This window comes from Primulina huaijiensis, chromosome 13 (assembly GCF_012295235.1).
Source record: "Primulina huaijiensis isolate GDHJ02 chromosome 13, ASM1229523v2, whole genome shotgun sequence".
NCBI classification, from domain to species: domain Eukaryota; kingdom Viridiplantae; phylum Streptophyta; class Magnoliopsida; order Lamiales; family Gesneriaceae; genus Primulina; species Primulina huaijiensis.
The window spans coordinates 5,277,840-5,297,915 of NC_133318.1; the positions used below are offsets into that span (position 1 = coordinate 5,277,840).

General features: G+C 33.6%; 1 protein-coding gene across 2 annotated transcripts; it reads left to right on the forward strand.

Annotated features, from left to right (window-relative positions):
- The first annotated feature begins 2,018 nt into the window (after positions 1 to 2,018).
- On the forward strand, positions 2,019 to 5,068 carry LOC140991014 (probable myosin-binding protein 5). Of its 2 annotated transcripts, none has more exons than XM_073460916.1 (4): positions 2,019 to 3,087; positions 3,173 to 4,024; positions 4,410 to 4,632; positions 4,722 to 4,979. In XM_073460916.1, the coding sequence occupies exons 1-3, from the start codon at positions 2,355 to 2,357 to the stop codon at positions 4,616 to 4,618; spliced, it is 1,794 nt and encodes a 597-aa protein (XP_073317017.1). In that variant the 5' UTR covers positions 2,019 to 2,354; the 3' UTR covers positions 4,619 to 4,632; positions 4,722 to 4,979. The 2 variants fall into 2 exon arrangements, with proteins under 2 accessions (XP_073317017.1, XP_073317016.1); XM_073460915.1 differs by having other exon boundaries at positions 2,024 to 3,087; positions 4,909 to 5,068.
- The last annotated feature ends 15,008 nt before the right edge of the window (positions 5,069 to 20,076 follow it).

Consider the following 20,076-nt stretch of genomic DNA (forward strand, 5'->3'; position numbering starts at 1 on the left):
GATCTTCCTCCCTACTCCTCCTTGTTTTCAAGTCCTTGAATCTTTCGTCGTCTTGCGATATATTCTCATGATCAACTATGTAGTCGGGGGCTGTAGGAGTTTCTTGAACATCATCATCTAAGAACCATTCCCAATCCTCAAATTCTTCCACAAGATAAAAATCATCGATGATCAGGTAGTGATCGATTTCCAGAAAATGCGTGGCGTGTGGATTGAAGGACGAAGTAGTATGCATCGGATTGGTGGTGGAATCATAAACAGGATAAGAATTTATTGCAACATGGACAAACATATAAAGTTGCTCTTGATGAAAGTTCAAGGGAAGAGAACTCGTGGGAGCATGATTCATGTAGTAACTATCATTATAAGTTGGATAAGGATATCGGCCGGGGTTGTTGGTATGGTATCGCATCACCATGTCGACCACAGACGACGGAGCAATCCTCCGCAGGTCACTCAACGGAATCTGAAAGTAAGCGGGAAGATAATCCATTGAAGCAGCGTGTATGTTTTCTTGAATGGTCGGATGGGAGATTTACGTGAGATATAAGCTACTATTTATTGAACATATACAATGTTAGTTACCATATATAATTAGGATAAGATAGGATAGAATACCTTTAGGAATGGGATTTTAATTCTTGATTAAAATTTTAAATAAGGGAAATTAATTAATGAAGGCAGTTATAAAAATCAAATTATTATCATGTATAGAGATGATCTCGTACGTACATGTGATCTATAATTTGATTGATAATATTAACACACGAGCAAAGATATTAATTATTAAAACGGGAATCATAATCATCTCATATATTTCTTGATCCAGATTCAAGTTTGACTCAAACGAGATAACCCGAGGAATTACTCAAATTCATAAATTGATTTAGATAAGAGTCTAAAATTTTAAAATCTCTGACTGATTTATTTACCCATTCAAAGTCTTTGAAGATGAATTAAACTATATATATATATATATATATATGTATATATATATATATTTATTATGAGCAAAATTGAATTTTCAAAACGGTGGACCGTTAATTTTTCACTTTTACAAATAAAACGTTGCGAAATGTTGTTTTCCAAAAATATATCAAAACCAACCGAATATCATCCTTTAAATCTAGCATCCTGTTTGCCACTCTTCCACGTACAGACACAGGTGCCACAAAGGTGGACAAATTTAGAGATTTAGTATGATCCTAATAGATTATGAGAATTTGATTGTTAATATATGATTGGATGAAATTAAATTAACTCAGGTAAAAAGATAATAAATAATATGAATCAATGTTTTTATGACGGACTTGTAATCGATCCGGTCTATATTATAAAATGGTCAAACAAGTCGGACCGGTTTAATCGGATGGTCGAACATGTATACTGTTAAATTATATAAATATTAATATATTTTAATTTTAAAACCTAAAAAGATATATTTAAATATACAAAAAAATATATTTACCAAAATTTTAAAACTAAATAAATATATACATATATTCAAAATACCAATTATTGTTATATAAATTTTTTTAAAACAAAAATAATATATTAAATAAAGAGTAGTACTACTAAAATATTATTTTAACGAATTCCAAAATTCAAATAATTATTTATATATCTCTAACAAAATATTAAATTTAAGATTTATATTTTATAAAAAAACTATTAAACAATTTTTGGGCTATGACCGGATCAGACTCTTGATTGATTCTCGGTCAAATTGACTGATCTAGTATGATTTTGAAAACACTAATACAATATAAATAGCAAAAGCTTCAAAAAATCTAATAAACTATTTCTAACAATCACTTATTATTTTTTAAACTATCAAATTCATAGATTGATTTAGATAGAGGTCTAAAAATTATAAAATCTCGACTGATTTTTTTATCCATTAAAAGAGTGGTGAACAACTAAAGTTAGTTGAATATATANGTATATATATATATATATATTATGAGCATCATTTATTTTTCAAAACGGTGGACCTTTAATTGAGGAGGTAATTCCCATTTTACAAATAAAACTTGCGAAAAGTCGTTTTCCACAAATATCTCAAAACCAAGCGAATACCATCCTCTGAATCTAACAAACTGTTTGCCGCTCTTCCTCGTACAGGCACAGGTGCCACAAAGAGGATGAGACAAAAAGGAAACAGATCATGATCTGGGATTCACCTGTTCTCGCCATGATCATGATCTATTCCATTAGTCGTCCATTCGGTTCCGGTCCGAAACTTCTGATTGATTCCTTCCTGAGCTAGACTCCTTTTGATCAATCGTTTCCGTATTAATCTAAGTCTCGTTCTTGGATTCTGAGATTTTCTTGGTTAATCCGAAGTATGCGAAATGCCGGTGGGATCATTCAAATGTTTCGTGGAGCAGAAGCTCGGGAAATTCCCACATTTCTTGATATATGCAATTCTCGAATGGGTGATGATAATATTGCTTTTCGTGGACGGTTTTCTCGCCTTTGTTTCGAATGAATTCGCCAAGTACTTCGAGCTGAGGATTCCATGTTTACTCTGTACAAGAATAGATCATCTTTTTGCACACAGGAACTCCAACTTTTACTACAATGATTCCATCTGTGAGCTTCACAAGAAAGAAATCTCGTCCCTCGCGTATTGCCACGTCCACAAGAAGCTATCGGATTTGCGTACCATGTGTGAGGGGTGCCTTCTGTCATTCGCCACGGAAAAAGATTCCGACTGTGATAAGTATAAGTCCCTTGTTGGGATTCTGCACAAGGATATCGATTGCTTTGTTGAGGATAACCAGAAGTTGCTGATGAATTTGGGAAATGGCGATGTTGGTAAAGAGATATCTGATGAAAAGAGTGGTGCACAATTGTGTTCTTGTTGTGGGGAGGCTCTGAAACCGAGATCTTCCTCGAAATATGGGCGGAGTTTGTCTATGAACGCTCCGGCCCCATCTCCTCGAGCTCCCTTGATGGCGAGGAGAAACCACGAGGGGCGTAGCATATTGTTGCCACATGTTAAGTACACTGAGCTGAAGTTTATGTCAGATGCTGAGCCGGAGCTCTCTGAGTATGAAGATGCTACAAATGGAGAGAATCAAGGTGAACATTTTCTTTAACTTGTCTATTTCTGTAACAGGATCTTCTAGTACATGATGTCGGATGGTTTTCTTGTGTTCTATAATAGGAAGAGATGATGTAAAGTCGGCTTCGGTGCCATTGCTACCAGATTCAGAGGAAATAACCGAAGATTCTTGCAGAACTCCTAGTTTTGCCAGAGGGACCAGATTTTTCGGAATCCCATTGTCAGATTCAGCTCAAGTTAGTCCTAGATGGGGCTACAAGGTGGGTCGAAAACAACCAAACATCGATTGTGTTCCTGAACCCAATGATTCAAATTCATTCAATGAACTAGATGGAGACATCTTGAACCGGTTGAAAAGACAGGTTCGTTTGGACCGCAAATCCTTGATAGCTCTATACATGGAATTGGATGAAGAAAGAAGTGCTTCCGCAGTTGCAGCGAATAATGCCATGGCCATGATAACTCGTCTGCAAGCCGAGAAAGCAGCTGTGCAAATGGAGGCCTTGCAATATCAGCGAATGATGGAAGAACAGGCGGAATATGATCAAGAAGCTCTGCAAGTGATGAAAGACATGCTTTTAAAGAGGGAAGAGGATATAAAGGCACTGGAGTCAGAACTGGAGACATACAGAGAAAAATATGGGCTTATCAAGAAAGTAGGAAGTGATATATGTGAAATTGATGCCGATGACGATTATCAAGACATGAAGTCTCAGTCCTTGTCATCCTATGGTGAGAGATCAGAATGCGGGAGCTCAAATGAATATGAACGTCACAATAATTCGATGGAGGATGGGGGAGGGAGTCCAAATGAATCATCTTTGGATTTCGAGGGCGAGAGATCTTATCTTCTTGGTCTGTTGACAGATCTTGAGAGAAAGATCAATTCACCTATAGATGAACTATCCAGTTCCTCTGAGTGCATCACAATCATTAACGAAGATGGATGCAAAGGTAATCAAATGTCTAGTTTGGTTTATGATAATCTAGTAGCATACAATGATTACATTGATCATTATTGGACCTTGTAGGAGATAAACAGGACTCAACAAAAAACTTGCATGAGTTAACAACAATATACTGGAAACTGTGCTGTAGGAAAATCCATTTTGTAGATATGAATAACTCTAAAAGAAAACGACCATATAGTACTATCCGAACTTGTGTATGTTAGTGGTGATCTTCGACCTACATGATTTACCAACGAATGGTTCATCAGATGCAGCATTGAAAAAATAGTTATTCACATCCTCTACTTTGTCCTTCAACATTTATTACTCCTGATTTCACATTCTCTTTTTTTAAGCCCAGATATTTATCCTTTTGTGTTTGATCATAGGAAAAGAACTAAAGGGTATCCTTAAAAGAGAGGTATCACTAATAAAGGAGAGATTGAGGACCATTGAAGCAGACAGTGGATTCTTAAAGCATGCGGCCATGACGCTACAACGAGGAGGCGAAGGAACTAAACTCTTGACTGAAATAGCTCAACACCTCCGGCAGATTAGGGACTCAAACAAATCATCAACAGAGGATTCAGAAGCATGAAACTTATCCTTCAGGTGAGATTTCAAAGTACTATTCGCCACACCACAAGCCTACCGCCCTATTGATAGAAGAATTAAAAACAACTAAATTTCACACATTACAGCAGGCCTGTAGGTCTAGGGGCGTGACAATACACCTCTCTTTCATTCGGAATTTCATTTTAATGCCCTTGTTGAGGGTGACTTGAAAATCTTTAATAAATAAAAACTAGGAAAAAGATTGCAAGATGAGGAAAATTTCCTTGAAATGCAATGAAATCTGATGTTTCCCCCTACTTTCTTTGGTTGCAGTTTTCATTTTTGTTCTCTTCTCCATTCTTTTCTCCACAAGTTAGGATATAGAAACCTGTACATCATGTATTTAGCATTGGGATCGCATGTCACGCCGACGAGGCCTCGCTTGGATGCTTCATGAGCTCTTGGTTCTCTTATATCCTGATTGCATTTGGGAAAGTCAGTTTTTTTTTAATCATTGACAATGTACAAGTATTAATACATAATCAGCACCACTAGATAAGAATGTAAAGTGCTCGATCTTTTCTTGTTTGTTTTAGGACAATTTGTGCAACTGAACAAGAATTTAAACTATTCGAGCTTCTCCTACAACACTACCCATTCACGACTAAAATTCGATTAACTTGTCCAAATTTTGGGTCCCGTTGATTTTTTCAAATTTGGGGAATTTATTAAATATATATGTGCGCTTGGTCTCATTAAACGTAAAACCTACCATTGGCGAAATTGTGAATAAATATCGCTTTAAATATTAAGACAATTTCAAATTTTTAGAAATGGGAAATTAATTTTTTTTATCCATCAACTTTATCTATTTTGAGTTTTGATCCACTAAATTTTTGAAATATGATTTTGGTACATTAATTTTGAATTTTTTTGACTTTCAATCATACTTCATCAGAGTCCTGATGTGACACCGAATATTTCTACTTATATGATGTTACGTCATTTATTGAGCTAAAATAAAAAAAATATTAAAATTTAAGGTACCAAAACAAAAATTTGAAAATATACTAGACCAAATCCCAAAATTGATGAGTTACCGGACCAATCATTTGCCTTCATAAATTTAAGACAAGGAGAGAGCATATCATTTTTTAAATGTTAAAACTTCCTAGTCTTTATTAACATATAAATTTAATTAGCCAAAAAACTAATCTCAAACCCCTTCCTCGCTTGTCATCGCTCAAAAGCCAAATGATAAATTTCTTACTATAAATATATCTTAAATTTAATTTAGTTTAATATCTTCAATATAAACCAAGTAACTCACAATCCAACCAACAATATCCTTTAAATCAACTGCTTTAATGTCTTCTTTAATTGAAAAATATTCATCATGGAATGTCATATTCTTAGCACTTTTTCTGCTTACACCATTTACTTCTTATTCAGCAGATTTGTTGGTCTTATGTGCGACATCTTGAGATATAAATATGAAAATAAAGAATGGAATTAAACACTAAAATTTACGTAAAAAGCCCCCAAAAATCATTAAGGTAAAACCACGGATAAGATGAAAAGATTTTTACTATAATATTTTATATGTTACAACCTCTCACTGTATTTTCAAAGAGAACAATCACTCTCTTAATACATGAAAAGAAATTTTCTCACAAATATTACAAAATAAACACTCAAATAATGCTTATGAGATGAGAAGAACTTGAGAATGAGATGATTAGAAATCAGAGAACGAAGATTTATTTATAGAGTTCTTTTATTACTGTGTTTCCTAATGTGAAACACCAACCACTCATTAATACCACCAACCATTCTTAATTTTGCTGATATTTTTCTCCATAGAAGACAGTGACAACTAGAAAGACAAATGATTAGTTTTCTTTGCAATATCATACAGACTATTGATTTACATAAATAGATTATAAACAACTGAAGAAAATATCACCGATTTTTTTTCAAAATTATCACCTACATCAACTTTTGGCAAATCAGTGTACAAGTTCGGAATACGAAGAGCTGATGATTTCAAGTGATGTTTACAATAGAGGGATCAATCAAAGTTGTACTCTTTTTCCTCGTATATTATTTTTCCCTCATGGCTTTTCATGACAAGTTTTAAATGAGGCAATTAACAATTAATGAAAGATGTCGTACTTTTTTTCCTTCACTAAAATTTTGTCCCACTGGATTTTTACTATCAAAGTTTTAACGAGGCTCATCTATCGTCGGGAAGAAATCCAAAGAAAGTATCTATTGATGTACTCTTTTTCTTTCGTTCGGATTTTTCTTAATGGGTTTTACTGAAAAGATTTTAACGAGACAATATTGATTCTCGATGAAGTTTCTAAGCATCCATCTTGCCAAATGGTTATTTGACGAATCGATTGTTTGTGCAAATAATCATCTAAGATAGAGTGTTATAAATATATTCGCATTGTAAATGATTATCTTATTTAGTTAAATTTGAAAGATTTGTAATCAAGATAAATATGATAATATAATATCTGTAAAGATTTGTATGCTGTAATCTTCTCCTATAAATAGGGTATTTGTGTTCAATGAAAATTACACCTGAGTATTGATCCATTCTCTATTTTCTTTTATGAATTCTCTATACTCATTTCTCTTTATTTTATGGTTTATAATAATATAATTTTTTTGTTACCATATTAATTGCACACATTAATAATTAATTGCTATATATTGAGTTTTTATTAGTGTGAGTTTTTAAAATATGTTGAATTAGACACGTGACAATCAATGGTTAACATAAAATGTTATTGCAGAAGAAATTTTCCCGAAACGACTGTGTGTTATTCTAATTGTCTTGTGAGAATAAACATTACTAATAAGTGGACATAATTCTCGTATTGATAGTACTGAAACACTATAATTCTTATATATTTTTTATGTGTGATACTCACTGAAAATTTAAGGTTTTCCAACAAACGACACTAATCCAGACACAGGTTTCGAATTTGCTCTGAACCTGAAATCACGAAGAAGACCGTTAGAAGGGGGCGGGGAGGGTGTCCCGGCGTAACCCCTCCGACGCTCAAGTCAGAGACTGAGGATACAAGGGGAGAGCAGCTAAGGGTGCTGCTGAAAAATAATAAATATTAAATATGAATGAATTAGATACTCAAACCTGATATTTATAGGAAAATACATGGGTCTGTCATGAGACTGCCTTCTATTTGGGCTAAGGATAGTGCCAGGGATAGTGGGCCCATCCATGAGATATCAATATGTATTTTAATTTTTTACAGCTTATTAATTATTGTCGTCTCGATTATTAGGATTGGTGTTAAAATCCTAAAACATTCCAATCGGCGAATAATGAAAACTGGAAGTGTTATATAATATATAGTAATTAACAATAATTTTATATTTCTAAATCTTATAGTAAGAAAAATTATATATAGAACAAGTAATGAATTTTAGGTTTAATTAGTTGAACACTCGTCCTTTTCCATGGAAACACAAAGTAGGATCGAGAATAATTGTGGCCATTGATAAATAATAAATATAATGTATTATTTTTTTTGTTAATTAAAAAATTGATTTATACTTTATAATTATCTCCTACTAAAACAATTTTTTGTTGAAATAAGTTTTGTTTTATCTTTTTCTTAACATTAATCTAGCTTTCTGCTATTACAAGAATTTCTTATAAAATTGTGTAGGCATCCGTTTTTATTGGATTTTAAAAGTTTCCTTAATAAATATTTGGGTCGGAATTAAGCAAAAACATAGAAATAAAGAGACTACAAAACTATAACCACTCATAATAAATTTTAGTCCTTCCGACTTCCAACCTAGAATTAAGGATGTAAATGAATAAAACCATTGGTGAGTTATTTGAAGTTCGATTAGATAAAAACTCGTTTGACTTCGTTTAATTAGACTCTTTATGATAAACGAACCAAGCTCAAGTTTTACGATATTCGTGTCGTTAGCTCGTGAATAGGTCCGTTAGTAGGTTCATGAATCAACTATTAGGTGAAAAATAATAGTTTTGATATTTTATTTATTGAATTTGCACTTTACTTATTAAAAAAATAAAAAATCTATTCAAGAGTTCGGCTCGATTCGATCACATTACTGCTAGAACATCTCTTTGTTTTGTTGAAATTGAATCCCAAAAACCGTCGCCTGTAGCGACGGTTTTTCTGAACAAGACCGTCGCTAATTTAGCGACGGGTTAAATACAAACTGTCACTAATATTAAGCGACGGTTTTACATAACCGTCGCTGCATAAAAGCGACGGTTTCTAAAAACCCGTCGCTATACTAAGCGACGGTGTTTAAATATCCGTCGCTATATTAAGCGACGGTATTTGAATATCCGTCGCTATATTAAGCGACGAATTTTCGAAATACCGTCGCTATATAAAATGACGGTTTTTCAAAGGACCGTAGCATAATTAAGCTACGGTTTTCTGTAAAAAAAATTAAAAATCATCAAAATACTACGCAAAATTTCAAAAATACGATACACCACAAATATTAAATTTTCGATAAAAAAAACTTTAAAAATCTTACTTGCGCGAAGATATGCAGATCCACGTAACGCTGAAAGATTACACCGACGAGCAAATCTACGAAATTAATACAAAAAAAAGTTAGTACATGTAAAAAAACAGAAAATGCGAAAAAATTGATAGAATTCCGCTAAAAAGTAAAAAATCCGAATAGGCGAAAATTGCTGCAATTTGTTCGCGAACTTCGGTATATAAAGAATTATAGCGACGGTAGTTGAAAAACTCGTCGCCATTAGCGACAGTTTATGATAAACCGTCGCCGATCACTGTCGCTATTGGCGACGGGAAATACAACCGCACTGTTGTTGTAAAACCGTCGTTATAATAGGGACGGTTGTTGATAAACCGTCGCTTACTTTAGTAGACGACGGGTTTATGAATAACCGTCACTATTATAGCGTCAGTGTATAAAAACCGTCGCTATATGAGTGACGGTTGGTCAAAACCCGTCGCTAATGTAGCGACGGTTTATCAAAAACCGTCGCTATATGAGCGACGGTTGGTCAAAACCCGTCGCTAATGTAGCGATGGTTTATCAAAAACCGTCGCTAATCTTTGAATGCGACGGTTTATAAAAAACCGTCGCTATAGTAGCAACGGTTTATCAAAAACCGTCGCTATTCCATCCGTTTTTTTGTAGTGTGTTAACATAAACGGTACAACGTAGATCGGCTATGCAGAAGTCCTGCAAGGGATCAGGATCGGCAGAATGGCAAGGTATGGGAAGCAAAAGTAGATGGAACATTATCATGAAGAAGGAGATTGAGCGAAAGATGCCATTTTTGGTCCTGTTATGGAGAAAATCAATGGAAATTTGATTTATGATGCAATGCAATTTGAAGACGTGCATGCAGTATTTATAGCACATTTTAAAGAAAATAATACTAATGAAAAAAAACAGTGTATAGTGCAAGTCCTTTTTCTGAAAAAATTATCAATAAAATGGAAATCTAAACATCAAATTAATATGTTCCACGAGGTAGTTATTGATGCACGTTGTTTCTAGTCGCGTTTGAACTTTACAGAATCATGTTATAAGAAACAATCGTTAGCACGCAGGAGCACCCCACGTTCTTGAACCGATAGCCACGTTCCGGCTAATTTAGTCTGCTCTGTTGCTTGGGACCAAGTAGGGGTAGCGAGAATGTGTGATTTAATTAAGTGTGGTGCGGGACAAAATTCCATTTGTGCTAGGGCCATCTTTCGAACATTTACGAGAACCACCTTTCTGAATGTGTAACAGCCACCTAAATTCTGGTATTCGGTGGGCAAGCATGTCACATTCTAGAGTAGGTAAATTGTGAGGCTTCTAACCCATACACTTTATTTACAACCTCATACAAAGGCTAATCTAGTAACTTAAATTAATCATGTTCGCAAACATAACATATTCGAATTATATCTTTTATTTATGCATAATCGCGATCGATATGTAGCGCCTTACTGCATTCCTTCTTTTGGTCGATTGCGTTATTTACGTGCCTAAGACATGACTATGATCCAACTCATGAACCATTTTAAAGAAAATGCCGATCAACTTGATCGTCTGTTTTCCATGTGAGGCATAATGTTCTAGCTCGAACAATGAATATTCAGTTGTCATGTTTGGGTAGTTAATTTAACTAGTTGTTAAAACGATTAATTGCAAACTCTATCTGTATAAAATCACGACCTTGCTAAAATTTCATTAAAATAACGATCTATTAACTTCTCATGTTTTCAAATTTTGACCACACACACTCTTATACGTACATGTTTTTAGCAGTACGTGTGCTCAAGATTTGAAAATACGTGGAGTTAATAGATAATTTTTTTCTTGAGAAATTTTGAGCAATATGGGGATTTAATTATATCTTGTCAATGTAACAATGAAATAATGAACATTTGGCTTTGTAAAACATTTATTATAATTTTGAGCACACTACTAATATAAAATTCAAAATTATTCTCGGGTCATGAATTATAAAACCATATTCATGGTACGAATCCAAAGAAAGATTCCTAGACCAACGATTGATATATTATCATAAATTGAGTAGATTAGATAATGCTGACATTGGACACCATAAATTGACCTAAAAATAAAAAAGAATAGACTTGTAAGAGCTCTTTTAAGTCAACTGCAAAAGCAAAAGTCTAAGGGCGATCAAGGTGCGCTTTTGCGGTGTTATAAAAAATTCAAACCGAATTATCATATGCGGTCGGTTAGGATTTTAAAAAAATAATCGCGGTTTTACATGTATAATTAGTCTTATGGTTTTGTACGGTTTCAGACGGTTTCGATTGGTTTACGGTTTTTTTAATGAGAAATATTAGAACATATATTCTAATTTATTTGAAAATAACAATAATATAGTATCTTCAAATATAAAATATAGTTCAAATCATACAAAGATAAAACAATAATCAAGATTCAAAACTAAATTAACAATTTAACAAAACAACACAACACAACACATTCACAACAAAAATGACATTTATAGTATTTTATCCTTTTTTTATTTTCAAACTTCAAACAAAATATTGTGGTAAAAAAATAAATACTCTAATAACATACTAATACGAAGAATAGTTAAGAAAAATATAAGTTTTTTTTGTATGAGTAATAATTTTGAAAAGAGTTGAGATATAATGAATGATGATTTTTTTAATTGAATATATTTGTTTACAAATTATTATAATCATAGGCCAAATATTATGGCAAGCGGTTTAGGCGGTGCGGTTTTTGACAAAAAAATAACCGAACCGCGTATGCAGTGCGGTTTATGATTACTATTTTTAATTACGATTTTTATAAAATGAATTAGCATAAAAGTCATTTTAAAATGATAAAATCAAAAATTAAGAAAAATCAAGATATTATATTTTATCTATTGAAAATTATTATATAAATTTTTGTCCACACCATATTAAAATCCTGGTTACGATTTCGATATATAATGAATATTGAAATAATAATTAAAAAAACAAGAAAAATTGCAGTATATGATGACTATTATGCCCTCGTGAAAATCCCAAATCCGTGCATTAGTTAGATTCTTATTCCACAAACGTTACTCTTGATTTTTACCTCTATTCAAGTGGGTTAATGAGATCCGACGGGCAAGTGTGTAAAGATTCTCACTTTATTTAGATTTATTTGGAGAAAGTAATTCTCCCATAAGATTAGTCCGATTAATTTTGGACACTGAATTATATATAATGGACTAAATATAATTGGTAAACATATTAGTGATAAATATGTTGCTACTAATTAATGAGTATCCATAAATATTAAACATAGTAAGAATTGGGGTTTTTTTAGCCGTTTAAGCACATTTTTTAATACTTTAATAAAATAAAGTAAAAAAAAAATTTGACAAAGTAACGTGTCACGCCTCTTGAAGAGGCGTGACTTACAAGCACTTACCACAACACGTCTGAAATATTCATCTCCGAGCTGATAACCGTAATCGATTTGTTGAGGCTCGATAGGAGATATGAAACGTCGAGTTATAGAATCATACCATGTCTCATAATCATATGTCATTCTAAAATTTTCAACCAATTCACTGTCAACGATCAGATTATGACGATTTTCCCACGCATCCACCATTGGTCTATGATGTTTTACCCAATCATAATTTTTGCGCCCCCGCCTTGAGCATTCATGTAATTGATCTCCATCAAGTGCTGGTATTGGAATGTTTTGTGACATTCCAAATTGCCGAAAAACTCGATTTGGGTGATGCATCTCGACAATGTGAAAACATATCAGTGGGCACACACTTCGTCAGAGAGTGGGATGTCTACATTCTAAGGGCAATGACAAAACATCCACAGCTTCAAGGTCGTATACGAGCCATTTAAATTACAATGAATAAACAAAAAGAATCATGTACAAAAGTAATAATATCTGACATATTTTAAATTTTATATTTTAAACAATGTAAATACCTGATCATCTCTCATTTTGTCAAGCACATCACGAATGAGCCGCACAGAGTGCATAGGTGTATATGTCCACGTGAATACATTACTCTATCTGCATATACATTAAGTTTGCAAGACTTTAAAATAAAGATGACTTTATTAATTTTATATCATATGTTGCAATTATTACCTTGCTCCATATGGTGGAATTGGAAGAATATTATCACCATTATTTTGATTTTCATGTCGCATTATTAGGTTGTATCCTAAGCGGTCATGACATAAAGGAGTCAACTTTATCCAAATCTATAAAACAATTGAGTTTCATAAATGTGCACCAAAGAATAGTATATATTCAAATAAAAAATATAATAAACATACCTGTAAAATGTATAAATGACCTGCGATTTCTTGTTTCCCTGATTCACATGCATGACATAACTCGTGATATAAAAATGCAAGTACAGTGCTTGCCCAACTCTATAACTACGAACCTTTTGCAAATCTTGTAAAAAATGTAAGTATAACAATTTGACCGCACAACCTTCAGAATCAGGTAGCATACAACCACCAATAACCATCAGCGCAACACATTGGGAGTATTGTGCGACTTCTATGTCTGTGTTGTTTTCACCAATTACCGTTTGTGTATAGTGTAAGTACAAACTAGTCAAGTTTAAACTATTTGATATAAAGTCTGTCTCTAGTGACACAAAACCTAACCAATCATAACAGTAACCCTGCCATACATTAAACTTGCGGGATACATCAGTCTTGATGATAGGGTCACCGTCAACATTAAGCCCCCAAATTATCGCAACATCTTGTAGTGTGATTGTTGTCTCGCCAACTCGAAGGTGGAAAGTATGAGTTTCTCGCCGCCATCTTTCGACAAGAGCAGTTATCAAATGATTATCGTAAACAAAATCACCACAGCAGAGGATGCCATAAAAACCCATTTCATGTAGACATAACCGAACACGATGGTGTATTAAATCACTTTTCCACAATTCCCAAATTAAGTTATCTGATCTACGTACTCTTAGGGTGTTATCCAAGTTGTTAGGTGTAATAAAACTAGATATATGTGTTTGATGCTGATAAAGAACAATACCATCAACAGGTCCAACATGTAATGACATTATGTAATTAATAACAAGAATAATATATTATTATCTAGCACAATATTCTCTAAAAATAATAACTAAAAAATCAATTAATAAAACAATTATATTATATAAATATTAACTATATGTAAACCAATTTTCATATAACAAAACAATTTATTTAACACATGCATTATTATTTATAAAAATAATAATGCAAATTATTATGTATTAGAAAAAATAATAAGGGAAGTCACGCCTACCAATGCAAATTATTTGAAAAAATAATAAGGCAAGTAGGCGTGACTTCCTTTTTTATATATATAATTATGCAAATTATTAATGGAAGTCACGCCTACCAAATATTAATGCAAGTAGGCGTGACTTCCGTTTTTTATATGAGATAGTATATTTTTTCAAATAAATTATAAAACATGATATTTTATTTTAAAAAAAAACTATGTGATTTTATTCCTCATTTTTATTCCTCATTTTACAAATAATCTTTTATATTAAATATGAAATAAATATATACATAAACAAATAAATTTAAAATTATTATTATCGTACTATACAATTATATAATTATTATAAAACAATAAAACAATAATAATAACGAAAAAATAACATAAATTTTTTTAACATTTTAAAAAAAAAATAATAATGATAATGAAAATTTATCAAAAGTTTCTAAAAAGAGTCAGATTTACCTCTAAATATCCTATCCATGAATAAGGTTAGAACGATTTTGAAATTTCTTTATAAAAATTAGTAATAACTAAAAAATTACGTAATAATTAAAATTAAAAAAAATAAATAACACTACAAAATTAGTTTAACATAAATAATAATTTCATTTATAAATTTAATATTTAACATAATAATTTATGTTAGTATACATACTATAATATAAGTTGGAACTAAAATTAACCTGCAAAAAAAAATCAAATTAATAAAAATATGTAGGAAGTGAAAAAATAAATTCAAACATTTACGAGAACTTAATGATGAAAAATATGAAAAGGGTGAATGAAATGAGACAATGAAATATTCAATTTATAGAGAAAAATATATAATATTATAATGAATTCGAAATTATTAAAGCTATGTTGCTGCAGCTTTTAATACATGTGCTGAGGCGGCGTGCAACTCTGAAATAATGAATTCGAAAAAAAAATTCATATGGCGTGACTTGTTTTTTTAAATAAAAAAAATTAGGCGGCGTGACTTGATTTAAAAAAAAAAATTTGTAAGTCACGCCTCTTCATGTTACTTTGTCAAAATTTTTTTTTACTTTATTTTATTAACGTATAAAAAAATTGTGCTGTAAACGGTTAAAAAGCCCGTAAGAATTGGCTTTAAAAAAAAACTAAAAATCTATTTTGAGAAATGAATCAATTGTGGGAGCAACTTTTAAATCATAGGTTTAATTTATTAAAAAAATTTAAAAGGTAAAAGGGTAAAAAGGTCATTTCGCACAAAAATAATCTCATTTGTTGGGGTATAATAATTGTTTCTATTTGGTAGAACAATCAAAACGTGGTGTTTGAACTGCTTTACGATTTAAAATATTATTATAGTTGTATCGTTACCTCAAACTATAACTTTTTGTAAAGCGACAAACGTTCGGTCCGAGAATTGGTATCAGAGCCAATGTCATTGGTTCAATTCTTGTTGATTGCAATGAATGCAATTATTAGGAAATGAATTGTTGAAGTGAAATAATTACCTCTATTTGGTATATCGATCGAAATGTGGTGTTTAAGCTGTTATACAGTTTAAAATATTAGAGTTGTATTGTTATCACTAACTATGGTTTTTGATAAAACGATAAGCGCTCGATCCTACATCATTAATTACCCATACATGAAGCACAATCTGACATTTTGGCAAGTGATTAGCCAAAAATAAATTATCTTCTAGTGTCAAAGACTAATGGCTGTATCCTCACTCATTGTAGTTCGATTTTATGGCCCTTGTTCAATTTTTAATTAACTGTAAACTATGAAAAGTAAATTACAAGACAAAGACGAAGACTTTTTATCAATGACATTTCTAAAAGTTAAAAAAAGACATAAAAATTTAATTTAACTGGTTCGTAAAATCATGATAATTGATAATATTTTATTTGATAAACGAGACGTTAATAATGTTTTAAGTAATTTATTAGACGACTTGAGAATTATGAGAACATCAAAAGCAAGAAATACAACGTTGAGAGAAATGTTGACCAGACATTCTTTTCAATTTAATATTACTCAATGCAATAAAAAGTAAACTATATTGATAATGTTATATATTCTGAAATTGTAAAATTATCTTCTAATTAAAATTTTCTTGTTACGTTGAATATGTTGATTGAAGATCTGAAAAACTTGACAAATGAGACAAGTAAAAATTTGTTGGTTGCGCGAGGTTCTGATAAAAGATGATGTATTCCATCCACAACAGATCATATCATTGTCAGAGTTTTTTCTCAAATCAAATTCATGCTTTTACACTTAATGAACATGATAAAAAAAATTTGTGAAAATGAACCGAATATTATCTCTAGCCATTGAATAATTTGTAAGCATTATGCTTTTCTACGATTTGAATTCTTAAAAACAATCCAACCCTATGTAGATGGTGTATTATTGTTCTTATGGGTTGTATACTTAGGCACTTCAATCGCTGCTATTTATATACATTCACATACATCAATGAGTGAGATTAGGAGCTTGAATGTCAAAAAGAAATGTGTATGCATGTCTCAAAAGTCTAAAGTTGTGACAATATATGCATCTGCCGTAAAAAATCGAAGCTATTGTCGATTGCTCAATTTAATATTTGTTTTATATGGGTCATGATACCCCATGAATGGGCCCATCAAGATCGGGCCCAAACAAGACTTTGGACTCCTGACCCATTTCTAACCTATGAAAGTGGCCCATGATAGATCTCATGTTCGCTCCTATAAATAACATGTTTGAACATCCAATTCATTCATTCACTATATTGATTCTCAGCAGCGTCCCTAGCTGCTCTCTCATTTTATTCTCAGTACCTAACTTGAGCGTCGGAGGGAGTACGCCGGGACACCCTCCTGGCCCCTTTCTAACGGTCTTCTTTGTGAATTCAGGCATAGAGTGAATTCGAGGTCTGCATTCGGGCTAGTATCACCTGCTGGAACCGAATCTCATATTTCTAGTGAGTATCACTTGACACCGTCTGTGGGAAATTTGAGCTGAGACGTAAAGATGATAAGTCGGAGAGGGAGCAGAAGAACTAACTCAGTGTCGTCACGTCCTCAGACGAGACCCGAACAACCTCGCCTCGAGGAGACGAGACTTGAACAACTTCGTCCCAATGATACGAGACCAGAACAACCTCGTCTCAATGAGAATGTAGGGAACTTGACCCTGGAACAGTTAGGCCGATTCATTACCAGGACAGTAGACGAGGCCATGAAGAAGAACCAAGAGTCTGTGTTTGCCGAAGAACACGCTACTCGTCAAGAACGAGAAAAGAATGATGAGGGCCATCAAAGCAGGGTTGAAGAGACGCAGCCCCTCCCAAGTGAGGAAAATCCTGAGATGGAGGAGATGTTGAAGGAAATAAGAATGGTGAGGCAACAATTGGGAAACAAAGCTCCAGCGCCCAAGAGAGAGAGTCTTTTTTCTCCCGCCATTTTGGACGAAGGGCTTCCTCCAAGTTTTCGACAATTCAGCCTAGAAGAGTACGACGGACGTACTGACTCAGAAGAACATTTGGGGAGATTTGAGAATGTGGCTTTGTTGCATCAGTACTCGGATGGAGTTAGGTGCAGGGTGTTTCTGGGTATGTTGGTGAGATCAGTCCAACAGTGGTTCAATATGCTGCAACCCAATTCCATAAGGTCTTTCAAGGAATTTTCCAAAGCTTTTTTGCACTGGTTTGCTAGCAGCAAGAGGTTTCAGAAAAATTACATAATCATGTTCGTGATGAAGCAAAATGAAACAGAAATTTTGCGAGAGTTTGTGTGGAGGTTACCATGATTAGGAAGGGAAGAAGTGAGTGACTTGGTCCTGAGGAAGGTACAAAAAGAGCAGAGAGGAAAGTTGGACCCAGAGTGGGAGGGTCTTTTCAGAGCAATCGAGAAGCTTGATTATGGAGCTTATTATGTGGAGATTGCTCAAGGCAAGACTTTAAAGAGGCCCTGAAATGCTTACCACTTTAGGAAATATTACTCTCGACTTTATCGTTGATCTATTTCATTTTTGAATTAGTCCTATATAATCAGTTGAAATTTAATAAAGGCGAGTTCTTATATTAAGTTCGTGGATGTTGTTGCATTATGAGGATGATATGAGTTAAATTCTACCTATTGAGGCTGAGCATAGTAAAGGAAAAGAGGTGAGGAGATTGAAAATAAATTTTACCTACTGGGGTTGAGCCTAGTATAGGAGGAGAGGTGATGAGACTGAAAATTAATTTTTACCTACATAGACTGAGCCTAGTAGAGGAGAAGAGGTGGGGAGATTGAAATTAAATTTTACCTGCTTAGGCTGCGCCTAATAGAGGATAAGAGTTGAGGAGACTGAAATTAAATTTTATCTACTGTGGCTGAGCCTAGTAGAGGAGAAGAGGTGAGGAGACTGAAAATTAAATTTTATCTACTGGGGCTGAGCCTAGTAGAGAAAAAGAGGTTGGGAGATTGAAAATTAAATTTTACCTACTTAGGCTGAGCCTAGTAGAGGAGAAGAGGTGGAGAGATTGAAAATAAAATTTTACCTACTTAGGCTGTGCCTAGTAGAGGAGAAGAGTTGAGGAGAATTAAAATTAAATTTTACCTACTGGGACTGAGTTTAGTAGAAGAGAAGAGGTGAGGAGATTGAAAATTAAATTTTACATAATTAGGTTGAGCCTAGTAGAAGAGAAGAAAAGAGCAGACTGAAAATTAAATTTTACCTACTTAGGTTGCGCTTAGTAGAGGAGAAGAGTTGAGCAGATTGAAAATTAAATTTTACCTACTTAGGTTGCAACTAGTAGAGGAGAAGAGTTGAGGAGATTGAAATTTATTATTTTCTTGCTAATGCATCGCTAGCAGATGAGTCAGAGGGTGAGGATGTGAAAATTTATTATTTTCTTGCTAAGGAATCGCCTAGCAGAGGAGTCAGAGGGTGAGGGGGTTGAAGTTTTATTTTCCTGTTAAGGCATCGCCTGGCAGAGAAGTTAGTGGTGAGGAGGTGAAACTTTTATTTTCCTGCTAAGACATCGCCTACCAGAGAAGTCATTGGGTGAGGTGGTGGAAATTTTATTATCCAGGCTATACCTAGAAGAAGAGTTAGGTCGAGGGTGAGGTCGTAAGTGGTCTTTCATATTTCCTGCTAAGGCGCGGCTTAACCAGAGGAGTTACGAGATGAGGAGGTGAGAGTTTTATTTTCTTACTAAGACTGAAGCCTAGTAGAGGAGCTTGAGGCGGTGAAGGTGAAAGTTGAATCCTAGTAGATGATCTTGAGATAATAAGAGTGAAGAGATTGAAAAGTGGAGAGTGATGGTTCACATTTTTCCTACGAAGGCTGAAGACTATTTGAGGAGTTTGAACTGGTAAAGGTGAAGGCTGGGGCCTAGTAGATAAGCTTTAGGTGGTGAGGGTGAAAAGCTTGAAGTATGGAGGGTGAGAGTTCATAGGGTTCATAATTTTCCTGCTAAGGTTGGAGCCTAGTAAAAGAGCTTGAGCTGGTGAGGGTGAAGTTTGGGCCCTATGTAGAGGAGCTTGAAGTGAGAAGAATGGTGTTTAAGTATGGAGGGTGAGTGAAGTACTCATTTCTCCTACCTAAAACCTAGTAGAGGACCTTGAAGATGGGGACGAGGAGGGCGAGCTGTGGCATGTGGCTGTGGCGCGAGGAGCGGCGGGACTCGAGTGTCGAGGCTAGCGGGTGAAGGAGTTGCGGGCG

Coding starts and splice junctions, on each gene's coding strand:
- LOC140991014 (XM_073460916.1), top strand. CDS start 2,355: ATGCCGGTGGGATCATTCAAATGTTTCGTGGAGCAGAAGCTCGGGAAA. Junction 3,088..3,172: donor TACAAATGGAGAGAATCAAG/GTGAACATTTTC, acceptor GTTCTATAATAG/GAAGAGATGATGTAAAGTCG. Junction 4,025..4,409: donor TAACGAAGATGGATGCAAAG/GTAATCAAATGT, acceptor GTTTGATCATAG/GAAAAGAACTAAAGGGTATC.